The sequence below is a fragment of the Trachinotus anak genome, unplaced genomic scaffold (genome assembly GCF_046630095.1).
Source record: "Trachinotus anak isolate AG129_WGS33_773 ecotype Australia unplaced genomic scaffold, CSIRO_AGI_Tana_v1 ptg000003l, whole genome shotgun sequence".
NCBI lineage: Eukaryota > Metazoa > Chordata > Actinopteri > Carangiformes > Carangidae > Trachinotus > Trachinotus anak.
The window spans coordinates 15,463,273-15,482,590 of NW_027273854.1; the positions used below are offsets into that span (position 1 = coordinate 15,463,273).

Genomic DNA, 19,318 nt, shown 5'->3' on the forward strand with positions numbered 1-19,318 from the left:
CTAACTGCGCTGGTTTCACACTTCTCAAAGTGTGATGACAGTAAAAAGACCGATCATCTTCTGCCTCTGCTTTATCTTTAATCACTGCCTCTCTTGATTGCTTTTGCCAGTTACATATCATTATTATGTGAATTAAACAAACACAGACTTTATATTACGCTGAATGTCATTATTTTAATGCTGTTGTCAGCTCACACTGTCTTCAGGTATTACACATAGTAATTAGCTGCAAGTGTGGCCGCATTACAGTCAAACACACCTCGCTACAGTTTGTCAGGAAGGCGCATTAGCACCACTCAGTCATCAACAGGCTACTTCATGAATTATTCATGCTGCACAGAATAACACAATATTCCTGCTCATAAATCTGTGTATTGTGTCATTTCAGCTGTGAAATGTCTGTTTACACAGATCAAATGTCCTTTCTGACAATGCACAACTATGCTTTTTTAACCGGTACGCTGACCCTCTACTGTATCCTGTTCCTCCTGAACACTACATTTTAATAGCAAAGACTCTTGAGATTGGAGAGGTTAGGTGTCCGATGCAGGTGAGGGCAGTGGATTGAGGAGTGCGTTTGAAGGGCATTATGACAGAACATGTTCCCAGTCGCAGGGGAGAGGATGAAGGATATTATTTTGCGAAGCTGGGGTCTGCTACTGCACAACATAATGGTGATTTGTTTTTTTTTTTTAGATCCTATTGTTGATTATAAGCAGAGATTTATACTTTTGTCTTTTTTGTCATCAGGTGCATGGCTAGCATCTTTAGCATGAGATAACAAACCATACTGTCCTGCAGATAAGAATACTTAATGTTATAAGGCACAGAAAAGACTGTGTGTGTATAGTCTGATTCTTTCTTTGATATATAAACTTGATTTTCAGGTTTTACACTGGGAGTAAAGATGTAAAATCAACACAGTTTTTTTTCTGCTCAGTAGTTTTGAGTCACATTTTGTTTTTTGTTTTGCTAAAGAAACTAGTCTGTGAGATTTCCTTGCTAAAATCCTCTCTGCATATGTCAAACAAAGCTCATGGGATTGTTGTTGTACACAGTTGTTCAGTGACTTAACATGTCTACATTAGTTGTCGTATTTGCAGAAGTCATCGTAGAGTAGCGTTTGCATTTTTGTGTGCAGCATATTCTTGGTTCCATGGTCCTGCTGCAGTCAGAGGATTACAGTATTAAGACTTTTTAGACTTGCTGCACTGAAAAAAGGTTGTCATTGTGAACAGCTTTGCAAAAAAAAAAAAAAAATGTGAAAGGGAAGTAGGCTGCTCTGTGTTGGCCTCTTGGCTGCTCAGTTACAAAAGTGTACACTGTCAGACAGGTACTTTAAAGAGCTGTTGACTAACTCCAAGCTGTCTGTGAGTGAGAAAGGTTTAAAAAATATATAGACTCATGTGTACATACAGTATTGATGTGACCACACAGCAGCCAGTTCATGTGACACCTGCACTCACACACTTATTTTTCACCTATACAAAATAGATTGCTGGTGATTGCTCAACATAGCTTCTAAAAACAGTATCATCATTTGTTATTATTACATAATACATGAAAAATATGTGTTATATTTCAAAGGAATGTTGAATGTTTAAATGTTCTTCAAATGTTGCTCATGTGTCTTCCCTTAGAAATTCATTGAATTTGAAGATGCGCTGGAAGCTGAGAAGAAGGACCTGCAGATACAGGTGGAGTTTCTGGAGCTGCAGGGGAAACAACTGGAGCTCAAGACAAAGAACTATTCTGACCAGAGTGAGTGGACAGACTTCACATACTGTAACATACTGCACATGCACCGCATCTGGCTGTTGAGACCAAATTTACGTCTCAAAGCCTGTAAATTGAATTTTTGAAAGGTTTATCGATGAATTTCAATTAATTGCTCTGCAGTTCCTCAAGACATTTTTTCTGGTACACACATAAAAAAAAAAGATAACATTACAGCTCTAGAATAAATTTCCGTTGTGGTTCTATGGGGAAGATGGGAAGGGAAGTAGACATACTGCTGGAGGGTGTTATATTTTTAGATTGTTGGTACATTTGAACTGAAACCCTGATTTGACTCTTTTTTGACTTGTCACTACCTCATGAATATGAACATACAGTGTTTGGCTATTTAGGTTTGTCTTAATCACCCTCTACCTATGATGTGTTTCTGTTTCTCTCTGTTTTTTTTTTTTATCAGGGTTCCACAGTGGAGTTAGACCCAAATACTTCAGTTAAAATATTTAAAGTACTAGAAAACAAATGTGAGATTCAGCAATAGTTAAAATACCTTTGGATTGTCACCCCCACTCTCTGCTGATTGTCATGAAAATATACTTGTATGCTCAAGCCTTCATACTGAATGGGCGACAAATAATAATGTGAACTGGTCGTGTTGTTAAACTGTTGTCTGTCTGTCTCTCAGTCACTCGGTTGGAGGAGCGAGAATCAGACATGAAGAAAGAATATAACGCTCTGCACCAGCGCCACACTGAGGTGAGAGGAAACACTCGAAAACTTTATACTGAAATTCAACTTGTTTACTCACCGATCATGATATTTCACGTGGCTTCTAGTCCATAATCATGTCATTTTCCTCTTTCTCCTCTTTTCTCATGTCTTTTCTCTTTGATGTGTTGTTGTGGATCACAGATGATTCAGATGTACGTTGAGCACATAGAGCGGTCCAAAATGCAGCAGGCAGGCAGCAACAGCCAATCAGAAGGCCCCGGCTGTGGACGAACGTGAGTTTGATGTGTGCGCTGGTGTGTGTGTTTAAAGTTCGTGCATATATCTTTGTGTGGATTTGAGTTGTAACTTTCACCCATCGTCTTGTCGCTGATGTGTCATGTTTTGTTCTGAGTGTATTAGGCTTTTCATGTGTCAACATGCTCATTGTGTCGACGCTGGCATATGTTCGTCAAGAGCTTTGATGAACAGCTGGTACACCCCTCACACAAGAGAGAGGAGAGGAGAGAAAATGTGAAAAGAAACGAGGCAGCCATTGCAGGAAACAGTTAGTAAGAAGAAAATTTGGTGTTTATTTGCCAGCCTGCAGTGTTCAGCATTCAGCCAACCCATGAGTCCTGAATATTTCTGAACATGAAGCAAGACGAGGAGTTGGACATCTGGTGCAGCTTCTGTAGCTGAACCGCAGATCAGTCGCCTCCTGCGACATGCTCACTATACACACAGCATCCTAAATCTTAATTCAGCGACAATATCGAATGAAAACCATCCTAATCCTACAAGTCTTTACCAACTGTCTGAGTGAGGCTGCTTAATGTATCACTAATTGAGACGAGGAAGCTCCTGCTCTGAAGCCTTCATTAGTAAACTGCTGATTATCGGAAGCAGTTTTCAAGAGATGAAGACAAGAGAGCAACCTTCTGCAGAGTTGTCTTTCAAACTGTTGTAGAGGTGTGGGTGTGTGTCTGTGTGGTTTCATGTGTCACTGCATGTTCCTGTCTCCTGTCTTTCTCTAATCACTGTCTGTCTGTCTGTCTTGCTGGCTTGCTCTCTGTGCTGCTGTTTGCGCAGTCAACGCCACACATGGAGGAAAAGGTAAATCCAACATGGTCCCACGACTGCCCTGCCTCCTTTTCATCTAAACCGACCTGCTTGGACTTAAAATTAGACAAAGAGTTGCTGACGCCCCTTTACACTTTTGCCATGCGTCAACCCCTTGAATGAAGAAGTGTTCCGTGATATGTTTGCTGTGTTAATCATGGTTGCCTACAGCTATTTATTATCATGAGTGCTTCAGTAAAGTTGCATTCTGATAACAATTTATGAAATAAGGAATGATTCAAAGGTCATGTTAAGCAATGCAATCCATATTTTCCACTTTTCTCCCTCTACCTTCTCCTCTTTCTCCCTCATATGCTTGTGTTTGCTCGTCACTTCGTTTTTGTGTCTGTCTGCCTGTCGGCCTGTTGTGCTTGTCTGTCGAAGAAAGACATTAATATTACACAAAGAGGAAGTAATTGTATGGATATACGTTCATTTTTAGCTAGAAAGAAATAGACACACACAAACAGTAGCAGTCTGAGCTGTGCATGTCTCGTGTTTTGAGTAGGAGACGTAAGTAGACGTGGATACAGTGACTGGACAGTTTCAGTCAGTTTTGTTCAGATTTTTATACATCCAAAAACTGCATGTAGTGAATCAGCTGCACAAGGAACCGATACCTGTATGGTATTTTTTAGGAATACCAGTAGCTTAAAACCTTATATTAGATACGATAGTTGTGCAATTCTATATAATGTTTTCCACAAACTACCCATAGTTTCCTGTTTTGATTTGTCTGTTTTTATGACTTACACAGTAAATAAAGAAAGCTCTTGAGGTGAATGTGTTTGCACTGGAATGCATGCCCTCAGAGCCCATCTTGCTATCCATTGTAGGGTTTGTGAATGGGTTATTTTTCCTCAGTCCCAAAAATTTCCACTCCTGTCTTGCTCTATACTCTTCCATATTACTTACAGTATTTTTAATGCATCAAAACGTGGGTTTCATTGCAGGAATTTGCTGTTTCTGTGTGTATTTCTTCTGGGTGTTATGGTTTTCCCCATGTAGTTCAAAAACATATATTTTGAGTACACTTATTCTCTCTTTTTGCCAAGAGTTAGATGAGAAGATTGATACTTGTCTAATAATAATAATAATAATAAAGTCACTGAGCTGGCAACATTTGAGGAGATGTTCAACTAATGTCAAGCTTAAGAAATGGTAACGTCCACTTTAGGGGCGTCTGAAACTGTATTACAATATTCTTCCAAGCATGAATATGGGAAATATATTGTAATATTTACAATTACAGGTAAGATGGATATGTAAAGTGTTTCAACCCACCAGAACTGTTGTTTTTACAGTTTACCTCTTTTAGGGGGGAGTCCAAGTCTTAATCAAGGGGGTCATAACCCCGCCGTAATTCGAACCCTGTGTAGGCAGTTTATTGCTTGTATTCCTCCACTCGTAAAATTGTAAAATTATGTTTTTACACTTTGTTTTTTACATAAATGAATCAAAGCCAGGTTAGCAGTTTCCAGTCTTTATGCTAAGCTAAGCTAAATGGCTACAGGATCCAGCATCATATTTACTATTTAACAACAAGAGTGTTATCAATCCTCTCATCTAACTCTCGACAATAAAGTTAACAAGCCCTTTTCCCATTATTTTGAACTTCTGCCTTCAGTATACAATAGTTATGAATGAGAGCGTAAGTGATGGACCTTCAGATAATTCAGGTTGTTTTGTACCTTGCACCAATGCATGTCTGATGCAGGATAGGCTCCAGCCCTGGAGAGAAATAAATATAAAGTAAATATAATAAATGAATAACTAATGTTAGTCTCCACCCCTCTGTGTCTCTTCTGCCAGCAGCAAAGCGGAGCGCCCGCCATCGTTGAGCCTGTACCCCAGCGGCGAGGTCATGGTACGTGGGGGTCTCGGGGGGGCTAGGATGATGCCCGGGAAAGACATCTGGCAGGTCAGCGAGCTCAGCCAGTCCACCTTCAGCTCGGCCTATCAGGTGGGAGAGACAGCGGCCGTGTCCTCCTCCATGACCAAAGCCGCAGCCTGGGGAGTGGAAGAGGGAGGGGCCAGCCTTACCGCTGCCCATCCTGCTAGCCACACCCACACGGACCTCCCCTCCCACGCCTGCTTGTGTCACTTTAGAGGAAACTATTTTACTCACATCAGTTGGAAATCTACCCTTTAAAGTCAGACTCGTTAGGTATATGTGTTGACTCAAGCAAGCAGGGGAATTTTTCTTTTTTTTTTTTTTTTTCATGGAGTTTTCTTGTGATTATTTTACTGTGTGATCGTGGAGCTTCTGCTATGTGTCCTCGTGTTTTAGTTTAAAGTTGCACATTAAGTTAAAGCTTCCGTGTTCAAGTGTTCCTCTTTTTCTTTTCTTTTTTTTTTTAAACTTTGCTATTCATGCAGTTTGATGATATATTGTGCTTTATATTGTGAGAGAAACACAACATGTAAGAAAAAGAAGAGGACATTGTTACTTCCATAAGTGCAGGTTGAAATGCACATGTAAGGCTTTAGATAGCCCTAGTTTAAGTTTTGATTTGTGGTATATAAATATTCTAACTGCAATAACTTTTAAGATGCTGGACAAGATACAAAAATCAACATTGTTTTTAAAGCCTTTGGCTGAGAATTAATTCTGGACTCAAAGAATCAGAAGAGAAGCAAAATGAAACAATAAAGATGACATCCCTCAAAGTTTAAAGCCATAAATATATGCAAACTACCTAAACTGTTAACTTACTACCTACTAAGGTTCAAAAAGTAAGAAAAATTATTAGTGCAAAACAATCATTCAAAACTTTCCACAATCGCCAAAAAACAAATAGAGTATGTGCTTAACATCTATTGTCACATGCATAATGACGATCTGAAAACTAGAAAAATTAAAGGAACCTACACCACAAAACATGGAGCTGCTCACAGGAAAGTTAAGTTAAGCAGTAAACTGTTCCTGCCTTCACCGCAAGAAGCTCATCTAATGTCGTTTGTCTCTTGCCCATTGTCTCACACCGCTGCTCTACACCAAGGAGGACGGATCAGAGTCCGACTCGGTGGCGGCCACACCCAGCAGCACAGGGAGCAAGTCCAACACACCCACCTCCTCCGTCCCCTCCGCCACCGTCACCCCCATCAATGAGGGCTTCCTCCCATCCTCTGAGTTTGAAGTGATGCGGTCTGGGAACCACAGGAAAAGTGCCAAGCGGCTCAGCCGGAATATGGAAGTGCAAGTTTCCCAGGAAACCAGGAATGTCAGCATCGGTAAGAGGATGTCGCCAAATGCATCCTCAGGTCAAAGCTGTAACATCTGACATGATGACTTGTTGTTGCCTCTCCAGTTTTTGAGTGCTGCAAAGTGCAACAAAACCATCATCCAGGTGTTTACAGTTTTCTATAGAGCAGCTGAAATGTAATTCCGATGTGTTTCTGTCATATTTCTTCAGGTATGGGCAGCAGTGATGAGTGGTCTGAGTTTCAGGAGATCATTGATTCTACTCCTGAGCTGGACATGTGTGTAGACCCCCGTGTATACGGAGGAGGAAACAGGTACGGCTACTGTAGCCGTTTCACATGCACAGCGCATCAACGGTGTTAAGTGAAGATCCAGTATTTCCAAGATTTTTAGAAACTAGTAAAACTGCCTTCAACATGATCAGCATGTATTTGTAAGTTTGTCAAAGAGGTTGAAAGGACCATACCAATGTTTTTGCACATTTGAGCACATTTACCACAACAGGTACATTTCACCACAGTGTTTTAGATCTCGGAATGTGTTTTCTAGATTGAGTTAGATCCATTATAGTGAACATTGTCTGCATTTGGTCTTGTTAAAGTTATCTTGGGTTTTGTTGTATTCAATTGCAAGCGCAGATTTCTAGTCAGTTAGGAGGCAAACGTGCAATAACATTGATATGGTCCTTCTGTTTTAGTTTACCCATCCACCCACGTTTCTCAGACCGTGGAAGATTCTTTAAACTAAAGGTGAAAAAAATCACAAGGGCTAAGGTTGCCAGGCTTGAACAGATAAACACATTATTCCTTCATATGCAGTACTGCCATAAAGAAGTGTTATTTTAATTAAACTGAATAAAAATAGATTCCACTCTTACTTCTTAATGATATCGGAATTGTATTGCATGTGTATTTCAGCCCCTCCCAGGGCATCGTGAACGAGGCCTTCGGCATCAACACTGACTCTCTCTACCACGAGATCAAAGATGCCAAGTCGGACATCATTGGAGATGTAGATGCCGGCGCCGAGCTGCTAGGTATGAACAGGACTTGAGCTGCACTATCTTTTGCTGGTTTCGGAGGATCATTAATAAATGTCCTTATCTGAGAGCCGTAAATCTTGGAATCTTAGAAACCATGTGAAACAAGTTGTGCCATGAAATCCCTCTCCTTTATGCAGTGGTAAGTAGTTTACTTGAAAGGAAATGCTTGAAAATAAGCGAGGTGAACCTTGAACTGGCAAAAGTGAAGCCTGACACTTACTTACTTGTATGTTAACATGCCAATATCTAAGTAATAAATAAGTATAGACCCAAACAGAGGGAAATAAGGGCAGATGCATGTGTGCACTGCACAAAGCCAGCATTTGTTTTTGCTTTGGGTCACTGCAGGGCAGCAGCTCCATGTGAGGTTGTGTGAATGTGCCACTGCACTGACTCTGACTTTTTACCTTGCATGGCCGACGCTGGAATACACTCCATGCCAGCAGCTCATCTCTGCGTCACTGCACAGTCATCCTAAAAAATATACAATCCCCAAACCCCAAATGCCAATTCATGCAATGTCACTTTTGTTATTTGTCATTCTAGTTTGTTTGTTTGTTTGTTTTTTCCCTTTTTTTTTTTTTCAGGGCAGAGGCATGTTTAACACAAGCCTATTTCAACTGTTTTGAGCTTAAACAGATATTTAATTTATTATTGTATTTATCAGATATTCATTGTCATTATTATTTATCTTATATATCCATTGAAACTCTCTGTTTTGGGTTCATACATTTCGTTGGATTCTGGGAGATTTTGTTTATCTTCATTTCTGTTATCAATATTTGGGTTTCTTTGGGTTTTGATTTACCTATCCCCGAATTTTTATGTAGCAGAGATAGGAAGGGACGTTTGACCCGTCTTCTTGTCCATCTGTTAACCTCTCACCCATTTCTTTTTTTTCCCCTTTTATGTGCTTCTGCTGATGACACCCATAGGCGAGTTCTCAGGTGTGTATCTGAACATGCATTGGTTGGTATCTTTTTCTTTTACTCTCTCGACTCCTCTCCAAAGTCCACATCCAAGAGAAGATATTAATCGCTATAGTTTTAAGTATTAATATATAATTATTGATTTATTGCTTGATCAAGCAGTTGAAAATGTGGAAATTTCGGTGATATTGTAGATGCCCAAAATCCTTACTCATGCAGCAAAATAGTTTTTTTTTTTTAATTATTCCTTTAAAGTCACAGTGAAGTTATTGTAATCTTTAGTGATTACTACACTTATCAGTCTGCATACCTTAAATTTTCAACCCATTGTATTTTGAAAGATTTTTCAAAATCCTTCCTCTCATTAAAAACACTGCTCTCCTCTTCCTCCACTGGTTTAGAAATACCGTAGTGCAGTGTCCCACCCACCTGCATCTTCGCATAGGAAATGCATCATTTCATAGAGGCAGTGTGCTCTTAAAAATTCTCTTTCACTGGGACTTTAAAATACAACTGATATCTGAATAAATCATATGTAGTGCCACAGAAACATGCTCCCTCCTCAACTTCTAGTTCTAGTCCTTTAGCCCTGCTGCTATTCCTCAAATCCAGATTTATAAATGCTTATCAGCATCCTCTCTCTTCTCTCTTTCCTTCCCATCTTCCTGTCTCTTCTTCATCATCTTCTCTGATCTGTCACTTTTCCTCTTTCCTTCTCCTCCCTTCCTCCTTTCCCTTTTTCTTCTTTTGCCTCCAGTCCGTGATGATTTCTTCGGTAAGGCGCCCCCTTGCCTGTGCTCATGGTCACATTTGCTTGTTATATCATTCCCTGGCCTCTAGCTTTCACATCCCTCTGGTTGCTTCTTTGTGTCCTTTTTTTATGTGGCTTTATATTTATATTTTGTGCCACCTTTGCATCTCACATAGCTAGTTTTAAAAAAAATGGCGCAGAATAAAATATAAGCGATTAAAAAATTTAAAAAGAAAAGACAACTGGAGAATAATCTAATGGTAAATCAAGACGAAAATAGTGAATGTGCTTATCTTAGAGGGAGAACAGGATGTGTGGTGCACAGAAACAGAAAAGGAGACTGTATCAGTGGGCTTCCATAAAATCTTTGTTCAGTTCAATAAGAGTTCAGTTCAGTATTTAGTAGTTGTCGACACCTGCTGTCATAAGATGAGGGTTACATAGCATAAAACGGACGTGTCAAAAACATATACATCAAAAAGTAGATCTTTAGGTTGCACAGTCAAGGATATTGATGTGAGTGATTTCCCTCAAGAGATTCATTTCAGCTCACAGGTGGCTGTGGGCAGTTTGTAAATCTGCCAGTCTGAGCTGCTTTGAGTCGACACAAGTTGAACTCAGAAAGATATGCGCTTCATTTTTCTGTCTCTCTAGTCAGATCACATATCACACCATAAACTATACAACACAACGTTTTCTGACCCAGTTTTAACCAATGATCTTCTGCTATCTACCACTGGTCTTTTGCGATGTTTGACACTTGGTGTCTAAGAACCTCTTTGCTTTATGTTCTGTTTGTTTTTGACATGTTCTCATGTCCAAAATTTTCTGTGTTGTAATTTATGCTTAAGGTTTGTGTGCTTGGCTTATGTTGCACAGTGCTTGCTGCTTCCATGTAAAACGTTCAGTTAATTTCTGGCAAAAGTTTAGATAATTAAGACTTAATAACAAACTGAATAGGTTGAGCATCAGTTTAAAACTGTGATGGTTTAGGGATCAACCCTGAATTCTGGATTTAAGTGCACCAGTGAAGCTGGATAATTTCCCTCAAATGACATGTTATATTTTGAGGTGACAAATGTTCTGAGCAATGTAGTTAACATTTTCCCGGTGATGCTGTAGCAGATGTTGTGGCAGAGAAAGACCTTTGAGGATTTCTCTGTCCTCATGGGAAAAAATAATAAGAGTACTCGACTATTTTTTTGAGTGTTTACTCAATATTCTTACAACATTTAACAAGGAACCTTCCTTTGTTAAACTCACTTAGCCTGCTTGTTAACGTGACGGCTTAAATGAATAGTCTGTCCATTAATAATCATGTCATTGACTTATTAAACCTTTTATTTGTGTACAAAACCTTCATCAGTTGTCACAAATCTGGTTGATCTGAAAGATAGCGTCACTGCAGAAACTCTGGGAAATGTATTTTGCTTGTAGGTCATTGGATTGATTGATTTGTGGATGTTTTTACTATGTGTGATGATGAGTAACAGAGGTGTGACTGACTGTTTCAGGGATGGGCAAGGAGGTGGAGAACCTGCTGACTGAGAACAAACACCTCCTAGAGACCAAGTAAGAGACACAGAGAAGGATAAGTGTGTGTTGCCAGTATTTGTCCTTCTACACCTTCTGCCTTTCATCTGAAGGTGTAACATTTCTGTAGAGCATGTTCTCACGCCAAAGAAGTGTGTGGACACGACCTCCCAACCTGTGGTTTTCTTGGAGCTGCTTTTAATGTCTTACTCCCCCCTGTTTCTGCTCTTCTCCCCACAGAAATGCTCTCAACATTGTGAAAAATGACCTTATTGCCAAAGTGGATGAGCTTTCAGGGGAGCAGGAGGTGCTCAGGGAGGAGCTGGAGGCCGTGAGGCAGTCCAAGAACAAGGTGGACGCCAAAGTCAAGGAGCTGGAAGAAGAACTCAAGAGGTGAAAAATAACATGTTTTATTTAAATAAGATGAGGAGTTTTGGAAGAAAAGAATGTTCCTTTAAATTTCTGTCCAGATCTGTGGTTGTCAGCAGCAAGAAAACAATAAGGTCAATAATTTTTATCCCTTAACATAAAAGCCTCAGCGTCATCCATACCTCAGTGACCCTACATAACAACTTGATAGTCTCCGGGGAACCAGAGGACAAAATGTCTCAATACAGATCTGAGTTATTTTGTTTTGTTGATAGTTTCCAGTTTATTTCAAACGCCTCTGATTTCAGGTATTGATCATTCAGCTCTGACACAGTGATACTGAGGACAAACCTGAAACTTATATTTGATCCAGTGACCAGAGAAACTCTGTGTCCTGCTGAGTGTACTCCTTCAATTTTAAACTTTTCTGTAAAGAAGAATAAATCACAAAGGAGCTCCGCAATAATGTTCTTTAATTCCTTACTTCCTTAGTTTCACTAATTTCTGGTGAAACAGTAGATTTGCTGTTCACCAGTTCATCTCGTTTTCATGTCAGTATTGTTTTTCAGCCATGTTTACCTGCAGCTCAGATGTGCTTCTTGAACTGTTGAAAACCAGATGTGTACTACATCAGAGTAAAAGATTTCAGCAGCTTATTCCTGCTCACTGAAGATGTTGCTGACATTGGAAGAGATTTTACCTTTAGTTAAAGCTGATGTGGTTCAATATCCACTGCCATAAAGTGCACATTGTAAAACTCACCTGGATACACTTCCAGAGGCACGACAACATTTTTACAACACCCAATAAATCTTAAATTGCTTTAGATACACTTGGGGGCTACGAAGTGAGGCTCTAAGGAGATAATAGATGGTAGTAAATTTGTTTCGGGTGGATGGAAAGTGGAGAGAAATAGCTTGATACTCAATATCAAGAAAGTTGATATTTTACTTTAAGACCAAACAGACTGAAGGCCCGATCTTACACCCAGCGCAAAACGTAACGCCTTTGTGCAGTGCACCACAAGTCAAAAAAGACTGAATCACAAACATTATATCAAGAAACCAAATTAAAGCAACCAGAACAAAAACACCTCATTAAATGGTTAATGAAACACAGACGTGTTAATAGTTTTACCTCTTCCAGCTTGAAAGTACTAAACAAAATTAATTTGTTGCATTTTCAAACCTTCAATGAAGCACTTCATGTAAAAGGTGCAGACCTCATTTTAAAAGCTTGAATATAGGCACTGAGGAAGTAAAGCAAAACAACACTGAGTGAGCTCAGAATATTATCCTGTACTTTTCCGACAAATAAAAAAATTAAAGATGTGTGAACAGTTACCATGTATATAAAATACACCTGGTGTGTATTATAAAGGAGAACTGCCCACTTCGTATCCCACAACCCCACGTTGTGTCATGTTGTGTTATGTCAGATCATGTCACAGCCCACAGCAGCTTCAGAAATCTTGTCAACAAAGACTTAAGCCCCAAAGTTCTCCCACTAAAATGACTCCCCGTCTCAGCACCAGTCGACCTCTGGCATCGACTCCTTTGTGTGACTGTTGCTTTTGTGCTGCAGGTTAAGAGCAGAGGCTCTCTTCGCATCTCGGGACTCTAAGGATGAAGGGGGTGATGATGTGAGTGAAATGGGGCACAGGTCATGGAGATATATCCCTCCTTTTTTTTTGTTTTTTACACACTCAGTGTATTTCCTAAACATCAACAGTGTAATGAAAATGAGAGAAATCATGTATAAGCAGGCATAGCGAGTTTCTGTCTGTTGCAAACGTCTGTCTGTAAATGTTTATTTTCTGACCTTTCGTCATCATTAAAAAATGGCTTTGTGTTGACATCTTCCCAGTTTTCATCACCCATGCAGGATGGCGACATGACAATGACACAACGGCGGCGATTCACGCGGGTGGAGATGGCACGCGTGCTGATGGAGAGGAATCAGTACAAAGAGAGACTGATGGAGCTGCAGGAGGCTGTGCGGTGGACGGAAATGATCAGGTAGAAGAAAAGAAAGACGCTGCTTTAGACTAGAGATGAAGGACCTGGATGACCACAGGAGAGGAACAGCTGCCGCCTCAACATAGTGAATAAATGTGGAAGAAAGCTCTGAATTGAGTTGCATTTTCAAGTAATGTTTTGTTTTTGTAGAAACTTTATTTTGCACTGAATATTTATTTAGAATCTCTTTTCAGTGCGTTTAATTTGTCTTTGCTACAGGCCTTTTGTTTGAAATGAAGTTTCAAGAAAATGATTGAGAAAAAAAAAGTGATAAAATTCAAGAATATGTACTGAACCACAAAACAAAAACGTTCACCTGTGTTTTATATTGCTTCTCCTCTATTCAACTCACACCTCTGTTTCCTCTCAGGGCATCCCGGGAGAGCCCTCCAATCCAAGAGAAAAAGAAGTCCACCATCTGGCAGTTGTGAGATTCTGGTTTTATTAAAACTATTTACTATTCACAGTTAGAAATACCTCCAACAAATGATTTGGTAAAACAAAATTGTCAATTATGAAAACTTTCTTCCTCTCTCCACCAGCTTCGCACGTCTCTTCAGCTCATCGTCCAGCCCTCCGCCAGTCAAGCGGCCATACCACAGCGTCAACATCCACTACAAGTCTCCCTCGCCAGCTGGTTTCTCTCAGCGACGCAGCCACACCATGTGTCAGATATCCACCTCAAACCGTACACTGGAGTTCTTCCCTGAAGAGTGAGCAGCGACCAGCTACATATCTTAACTAAACTTGCACCTCACACTAAAAATAAAGCTCCCACCTTATCTGCTTCCGACTCTGCTTTGGTCTCAACGCCTGGTTGCTTGCTCGCTTGTGGCATCTTTAAAGAGCAGAAAGCTTCCAGCAGGTTCTCGAGCATTCGACATAAGTAACTTTAGATTCGCATGTCGTTCGTTAGTGCCTTCATATTCCAGTCAGACGAATCTCTTCATGCACAAATGAAGAAAATATTCTGGACAGTAAACATATCAGTGCACATTGATCGCACTGAATTTGAAGTTTGAACTGGAAAGTTAATTCTCATATTGTCTTATTCTGAAGTTTCCTTTGAAGACCTCTCTCACAAACGTACATAAATACAACAAACAGCCTGTAGACATGAAACTCACACTGGACACACATGTGCAACACAAATTGCACAAATGCTAAAAGAACTAAAGACCCTCTCATGTGGTTAGTGTGGTAAAACACTTGCTTGGCTCGAGCTAGAACAGAGCTCAGTTTAACCACTGCTGTTGCTTTATTTTCCTCCTCTCCTCTTCATCCTCTCATCTCTTGCTGTCTTTTTGCTGCTGGCTGGCCAGGCTGCTAACGCTTCGCTTCTCTCTCTTCCCTCCCTCCCCTCCTGTTGTTTCCAGACTGGCCAGTAACGGTGTTGCGTCTCTCCTCAGTGACTCTGCACTTTTGGCCCGCCGAGAGCAGCGGCGGGAACAGTACCGGCAGGTCCGTGAGCACATGCGCCGTGATGACGGCATCATGCAGGCCTGTGGCTGGAGCGTGCCCTCTCGCTTCAAACAGGTACACACACACATAAACCACCTCACACGTCCAGAAACCAGGAGGGGTTTCTGGACGTGTGAGGTGGTTTTGGTACAAAACAAAAACACACAAATAACTCAGCTTTACAGGAGGAGAATAACCCACCAGTTGTTTGAGTCACTGATATGGGTTACTGACAGCCCAGGAGTGACGTCTAAATTAGGTTAAAATCTGTGGTAGGAAACCAGCCTTTGTAAACCTTTGAAAAAATGTCAAAATTTGTAGAAAAGATTTGGAGTTGTAGGAAAAAATGGCTGAATATAATTTATGAAGCGGCACAAAAACATCTGACTACAGATAGACATAGAAAAACTATGTGAAGTTTCGCACCTAAATCTCCCACTTTGTGCACGATGCTCAGGTAAAGTACAACGTACACTATTTCAGTCACACATACAAATGTTGGTCCTATAAACTTGACATTCTCATGCAGACTTTTCACAGGTTTACAAAGTGTGACATACAGCCAAATGATTTCTTCGTGTCATTTTACAAGCTCAAAATCTTACTTATGTCTGAGCCCATGAAAGCTCTGTTTTGAGGTAAATTCTTCCATGTGTACATAAGTGGAGGGAATTGAACATTTTCCTAACAAGTAACAGCTCATCGTTCTCTGTGACAATATTTCCTCAAAGACGCATGAAGTCTGTGAGAAGACTCACAGGATTTTTACTTACCAAGCTTTTAAATGCTTTCCCAAGGTTCACCATTAAATGATTGATATGACAGCCTAAAGTGACTGTGAGTCAGCTCTCCTATCGGACGAGCAAGCAGAATTAAACCATGAAGATTGTTCTGACTGTACCCGCTGGGCCATTTCCACACAACTCTATAGTGACCAAATTAAAGGAACATTACATAATTGTCATGCTAAAGCTAATGTTTGCGTCTTCGCAATTTCACTAACCATGACAATAACAATAAGTTATAAGTAAGTAATAATAAGTTTTTTTTTAATGCTTTACTACCTTCCTGGCAGAAATTGGTTGATTTTTTAGTAACTAACATACAGCATATATACCATGTGTAAGAAGAGTTGTGAACTGCTAAGTTGATTTTCATACTAAAGTCAAATGAAGAAATAGCAGTGGCTGCCTGAAAGGTGGGAAATCAAATTAAAACCTTTGGTATTTTTCAGAATATGATAAGTGACATAACATAAACGTGATTTCTAGTTTAGCTAAAACATGTAAAACCTTTTATATAGTCCTAATAGAGGATAAGGATGCTGTTGTTTTGTATTTTTCTCTTTGTCAACAAACCATGAAAAGACCAATACCAGTAATGAGTTAGTCTGTCTCTCAGTACTTTCCGACCTTCCTACCCTGCTCTAAACCACAAACCTCCAGACAGGCAATGCGGCGTATAAGGCGTACATCTGTTTTTCAAAGGCTCAGGAAATAAAACAATATTTTAAAAGGAGGAAATAGTGCATTCATCGGGAACTATTTTCAGCTGTGGATTAATACACATTTGGTGCTCTAGCGAATATTTATGGCAGCAGGACAGTGTATATACAGTTGTCACAGTAGTTAAGAAACTTATCGCATAGTGAATTGGTGTAACTCACTAATGATGATAATGATGATGATGATGATGATGAACAACCGAGGTCTACAACACAGAAGAATGTGCCAGGATGTGTCAGTTGGATAAAGTCATTGCTGGTTTTGGTCTTTTCTGGTATTTATTCAATATGAGGAAAATATTACCAGACTTGTCTTTAAATTAAGCCAACGTTAGTAAGAACAGTAAAAAGCTCTCGTCTTTTCCACTTTGGTGTCAAGCGTAAACATGATTTGATAGCATCAAAGTGCAGTTTAAACTTTGACTGGCAGACTCGGGAGCTGACCCCGTGCAGCTCAAAGGCCAGAGGGCAGAGTGTGTTGGTAGGCAGGTGGCTCTAACTCTGGTCTCCCACAGACTGGTGGTCAGACGGACAGCGCTCAGGACAGCCCGCTGAAGAGACAACAGGCAAGTGAGACCGACAGAGTGCTAGCATGCGCCTTTACGGTTCTTCTCCCTTTAACCTTCCCCCTAAAACCCTAACCCCTAGATAGCAGCAGACAGTTAATACCTGAAAATATACCTAGACAGACAAAACACTGAATACATATCCAGATAATGATGAAAACTTTTTCTGTGCTCTGGAAACTGAGATATTTAAAGCTCCATGTGAAGAATTTTAACTAAAGTACAAGTTTGCCATGAAACAAACTCTTAAAATGCATGAAACTTGAGGGGAAATTGTTAATTTGAGGCATGGTATGAGTCAGCATCCCTGTGTTTCATACAACACAAACAAATGTCACCTACAGACACACACATATAAAAACACACACCTTACAACTGCATCTCTCAAATAGACTCCTGTCTTTGTGGAGTTGACTTCCACTGGTTTTCTCTCTCACTCTGCCAATGTTTTTTCAACCTTTTAACCTTTAACCTCTGTCTGTCTCAACCTGCCCTACATACACATTGATGTCGTCAACACTTACTTAGTCCTGTTGTACTTAAAGGAAAAATCCACTATAAAATATTAAGTTACTAGTAATTTGTTGGGTGATAATTGGTTCAGTCATGCATGTGTTCCTCTCAGCCCACTGACCACCACCAGATCGCTCCAAAGCAAAGAATTGTAAAGTCTTCTGCATACTGGCTTTCACATAAAGCATTAATAAACATATCAGCAGTGATGGCTGGTGGTGTATTTTCTTTTTTCTGATGACGACATTTAATTGCATCAAGATATTCACAGTCCAGCTACAATGGAGTTTAATTGCCAAAAAAGAAAAATCACATTTTGGTGCCACAATCAAACAGTGGTAGATTCTTCCTGAAAGCACCATTTTTTACTGGAGCAGTAAATCAATTATAGAGAGCACTCTCTACAGAGGTGTTGACATGACACTCGTTCTCATGCTCCTTGGTAGCACTTATCTGTCCATCCTCACGTATTATGCGTAAGTTCTCTGTGGATGGTCCAGTGGCCTTGTGGGAAAATTCAGGAACCTGAAGCAAAAGTTAAGATGAGAGATCACAGCATCACAGATCGGTGACATCAGTGGAGTTTTCCTTTATTGCCTGCTGTGTATGTGCTGTACATCTATACGGTACATACACAAACACTGAATGTTCTTCGTTTTCATCAGTGCCCAGTAACATTGGAGATGTGCTGAGGGAACCAGACAAAAATTCACGGCTTCACTTGTCTCCTGACCTCTTATTGCCTCTGCTTTTAGGCCACCAACGAAAAAGAGGATAACCGCATGAAGAATGTTCCCGTCCCGGTGTACTGTCGCCCTCTGGTAGAGAAGGACCCCAACAGGAAGGTGAGATAGAAACCACACCCACTCCTCTGCAGCATTGCATGTGTCTGTTGTGTTATGTTTTTTTGTCACCACTTGCTGCCATCTTGTCACTTGTTGGGAGCCACATTGAGCCAGGATGGCAATGTGCACAGATGCGATGATGGGACCTTCAGAGGGTCAGCTGGGCTACTTTACTTTACATTAAAATTGAAGCGTAATTGTGTCCCAAATAAGGCTGAACAAAAGCAGGAGACCAGAGGGTGGATTAATGATGGGGAAAGGGCAAAAGGTGAGAAACCAGGTAGTGAGACTCAGGGTGGGGACAACACCTTAGATTAGATTAGAACAAGGCATAGTCTAAATACCTGAACCAGTTCCATCTTCTTCATTTTTGCATGTGTGTTTGCATGTGCTTGCAGTTGTGGTGTGCAGCAGGAGTGGACCTGACAGGATGGAGGGCAAGCAGCCAGGAGTCGGTACCAGCCAAAGCGCTGTCAGGCAGCAGCGACCCCCTGCATGCTGAGGAGGACGGAGCTGATAAGAAGAGCAGCCACAACTCCCCAGAGAAGAGGAAGGTAGACCGACAATCACTGCTTCAAAGTGACTGACAGACAGTTTCAGACTGTTCACACATATGAACCTACACAGAAATATCAAGCACATTGTTTTGTTTTTTTGTTTTTTTTACAGATGAACCATCCATGTCCTATTTTTAGTTAGCTGTCACTGTGTCATAATAAACGCTTTCTCCTCTCTTCCTGTCCCAGTCAAAGGAGCTCCAAGAAACAGACACCATGAGCAGTCGAGTGTGGATACTCACCAGCACCCACTCTGCCAGCAAGGTGGTCATCATCGACGCCAACCAGCCGGGCTCACTGGTTGACCAGTTCAACGTCTGCAATGCCCATGTGCTCTGCATCTCCAGTGTGCCAGGTTGGACGGAAAGTGCGCCTTAAATGTGTTTTGCACCTTTACGGCTGCGTTGTGACTCAAATGATGTTTTTACTGTTTTTTTCCTCTTTTTTGTTTGTGTGGTCGT

The 19,318-nt window shown here is 40.6% G+C and overlaps 1 protein-coding gene across 23 annotated transcripts in view; it reads left to right on the forward strand.

Moving 5' to 3' along the window:
• Window positions 1-19,318, forward strand: part of mapk8ip3 (mitogen-activated protein kinase 8 interacting protein 3) — a 29,146-nt gene that overhangs the window by 3,776 nt on the left and 6,052 nt on the right. For 3 of the 23 annotated variants that reach the window (XM_071474038.1, XM_071474037.1, XM_071474044.1), the window contains exons 2-22: window positions 1,641-1,761; window positions 2,420-2,490; window positions 2,647-2,738; window positions 3,535-3,558; window positions 5,377-5,527; window positions 6,567-6,798; window positions 6,981-7,083; window positions 7,687-7,805; window positions 8,747-8,758; window positions 9,498-9,515; window positions 11,006-11,063; window positions 11,265-11,417; window positions 12,978-13,035; window positions 13,260-13,411; window positions 13,782-13,838; window positions 13,954-14,124; window positions 14,788-14,947; window positions 16,892-16,942; window positions 18,211-18,300; window positions 18,699-18,854; window positions 19,047-19,212. In XM_071474038.1, coding sequence (XP_071330139.1) covers window positions 1,641-1,761; window positions 2,420-2,490; window positions 2,647-2,738; window positions 3,535-3,558; window positions 5,377-5,527; window positions 6,567-6,798; window positions 6,981-7,083; window positions 7,687-7,805; window positions 8,747-8,758; window positions 9,498-9,515; window positions 11,006-11,063; window positions 11,265-11,417; window positions 12,978-13,035; window positions 13,260-13,411; window positions 13,782-13,838; window positions 13,954-14,124; window positions 14,788-14,947; window positions 16,892-16,942; window positions 18,211-18,300; window positions 18,699-18,854; window positions 19,047-19,212 — 2,215 coding nt within the window. The remainder of the gene's footprint in view (window positions 1-1,640; window positions 1,762-2,419; window positions 2,491-2,646; window positions 2,739-3,534; window positions 3,559-5,376; window positions 5,528-6,566; window positions 6,799-6,980; window positions 7,084-7,686; window positions 7,806-8,746; window positions 8,759-9,497; window positions 9,516-11,005; window positions 11,064-11,264; window positions 11,418-12,977; window positions 13,036-13,259; window positions 13,412-13,781; window positions 13,839-13,953; window positions 14,125-14,787; window positions 14,948-16,891; window positions 16,943-18,210; window positions 18,301-18,698; window positions 18,855-19,046; window positions 19,213-19,318) is intronic. The other 20 variants (XM_071474057.1, XM_071474058.1, XM_071474043.1 and 17 more) reach the window with 19 other exon arrangements.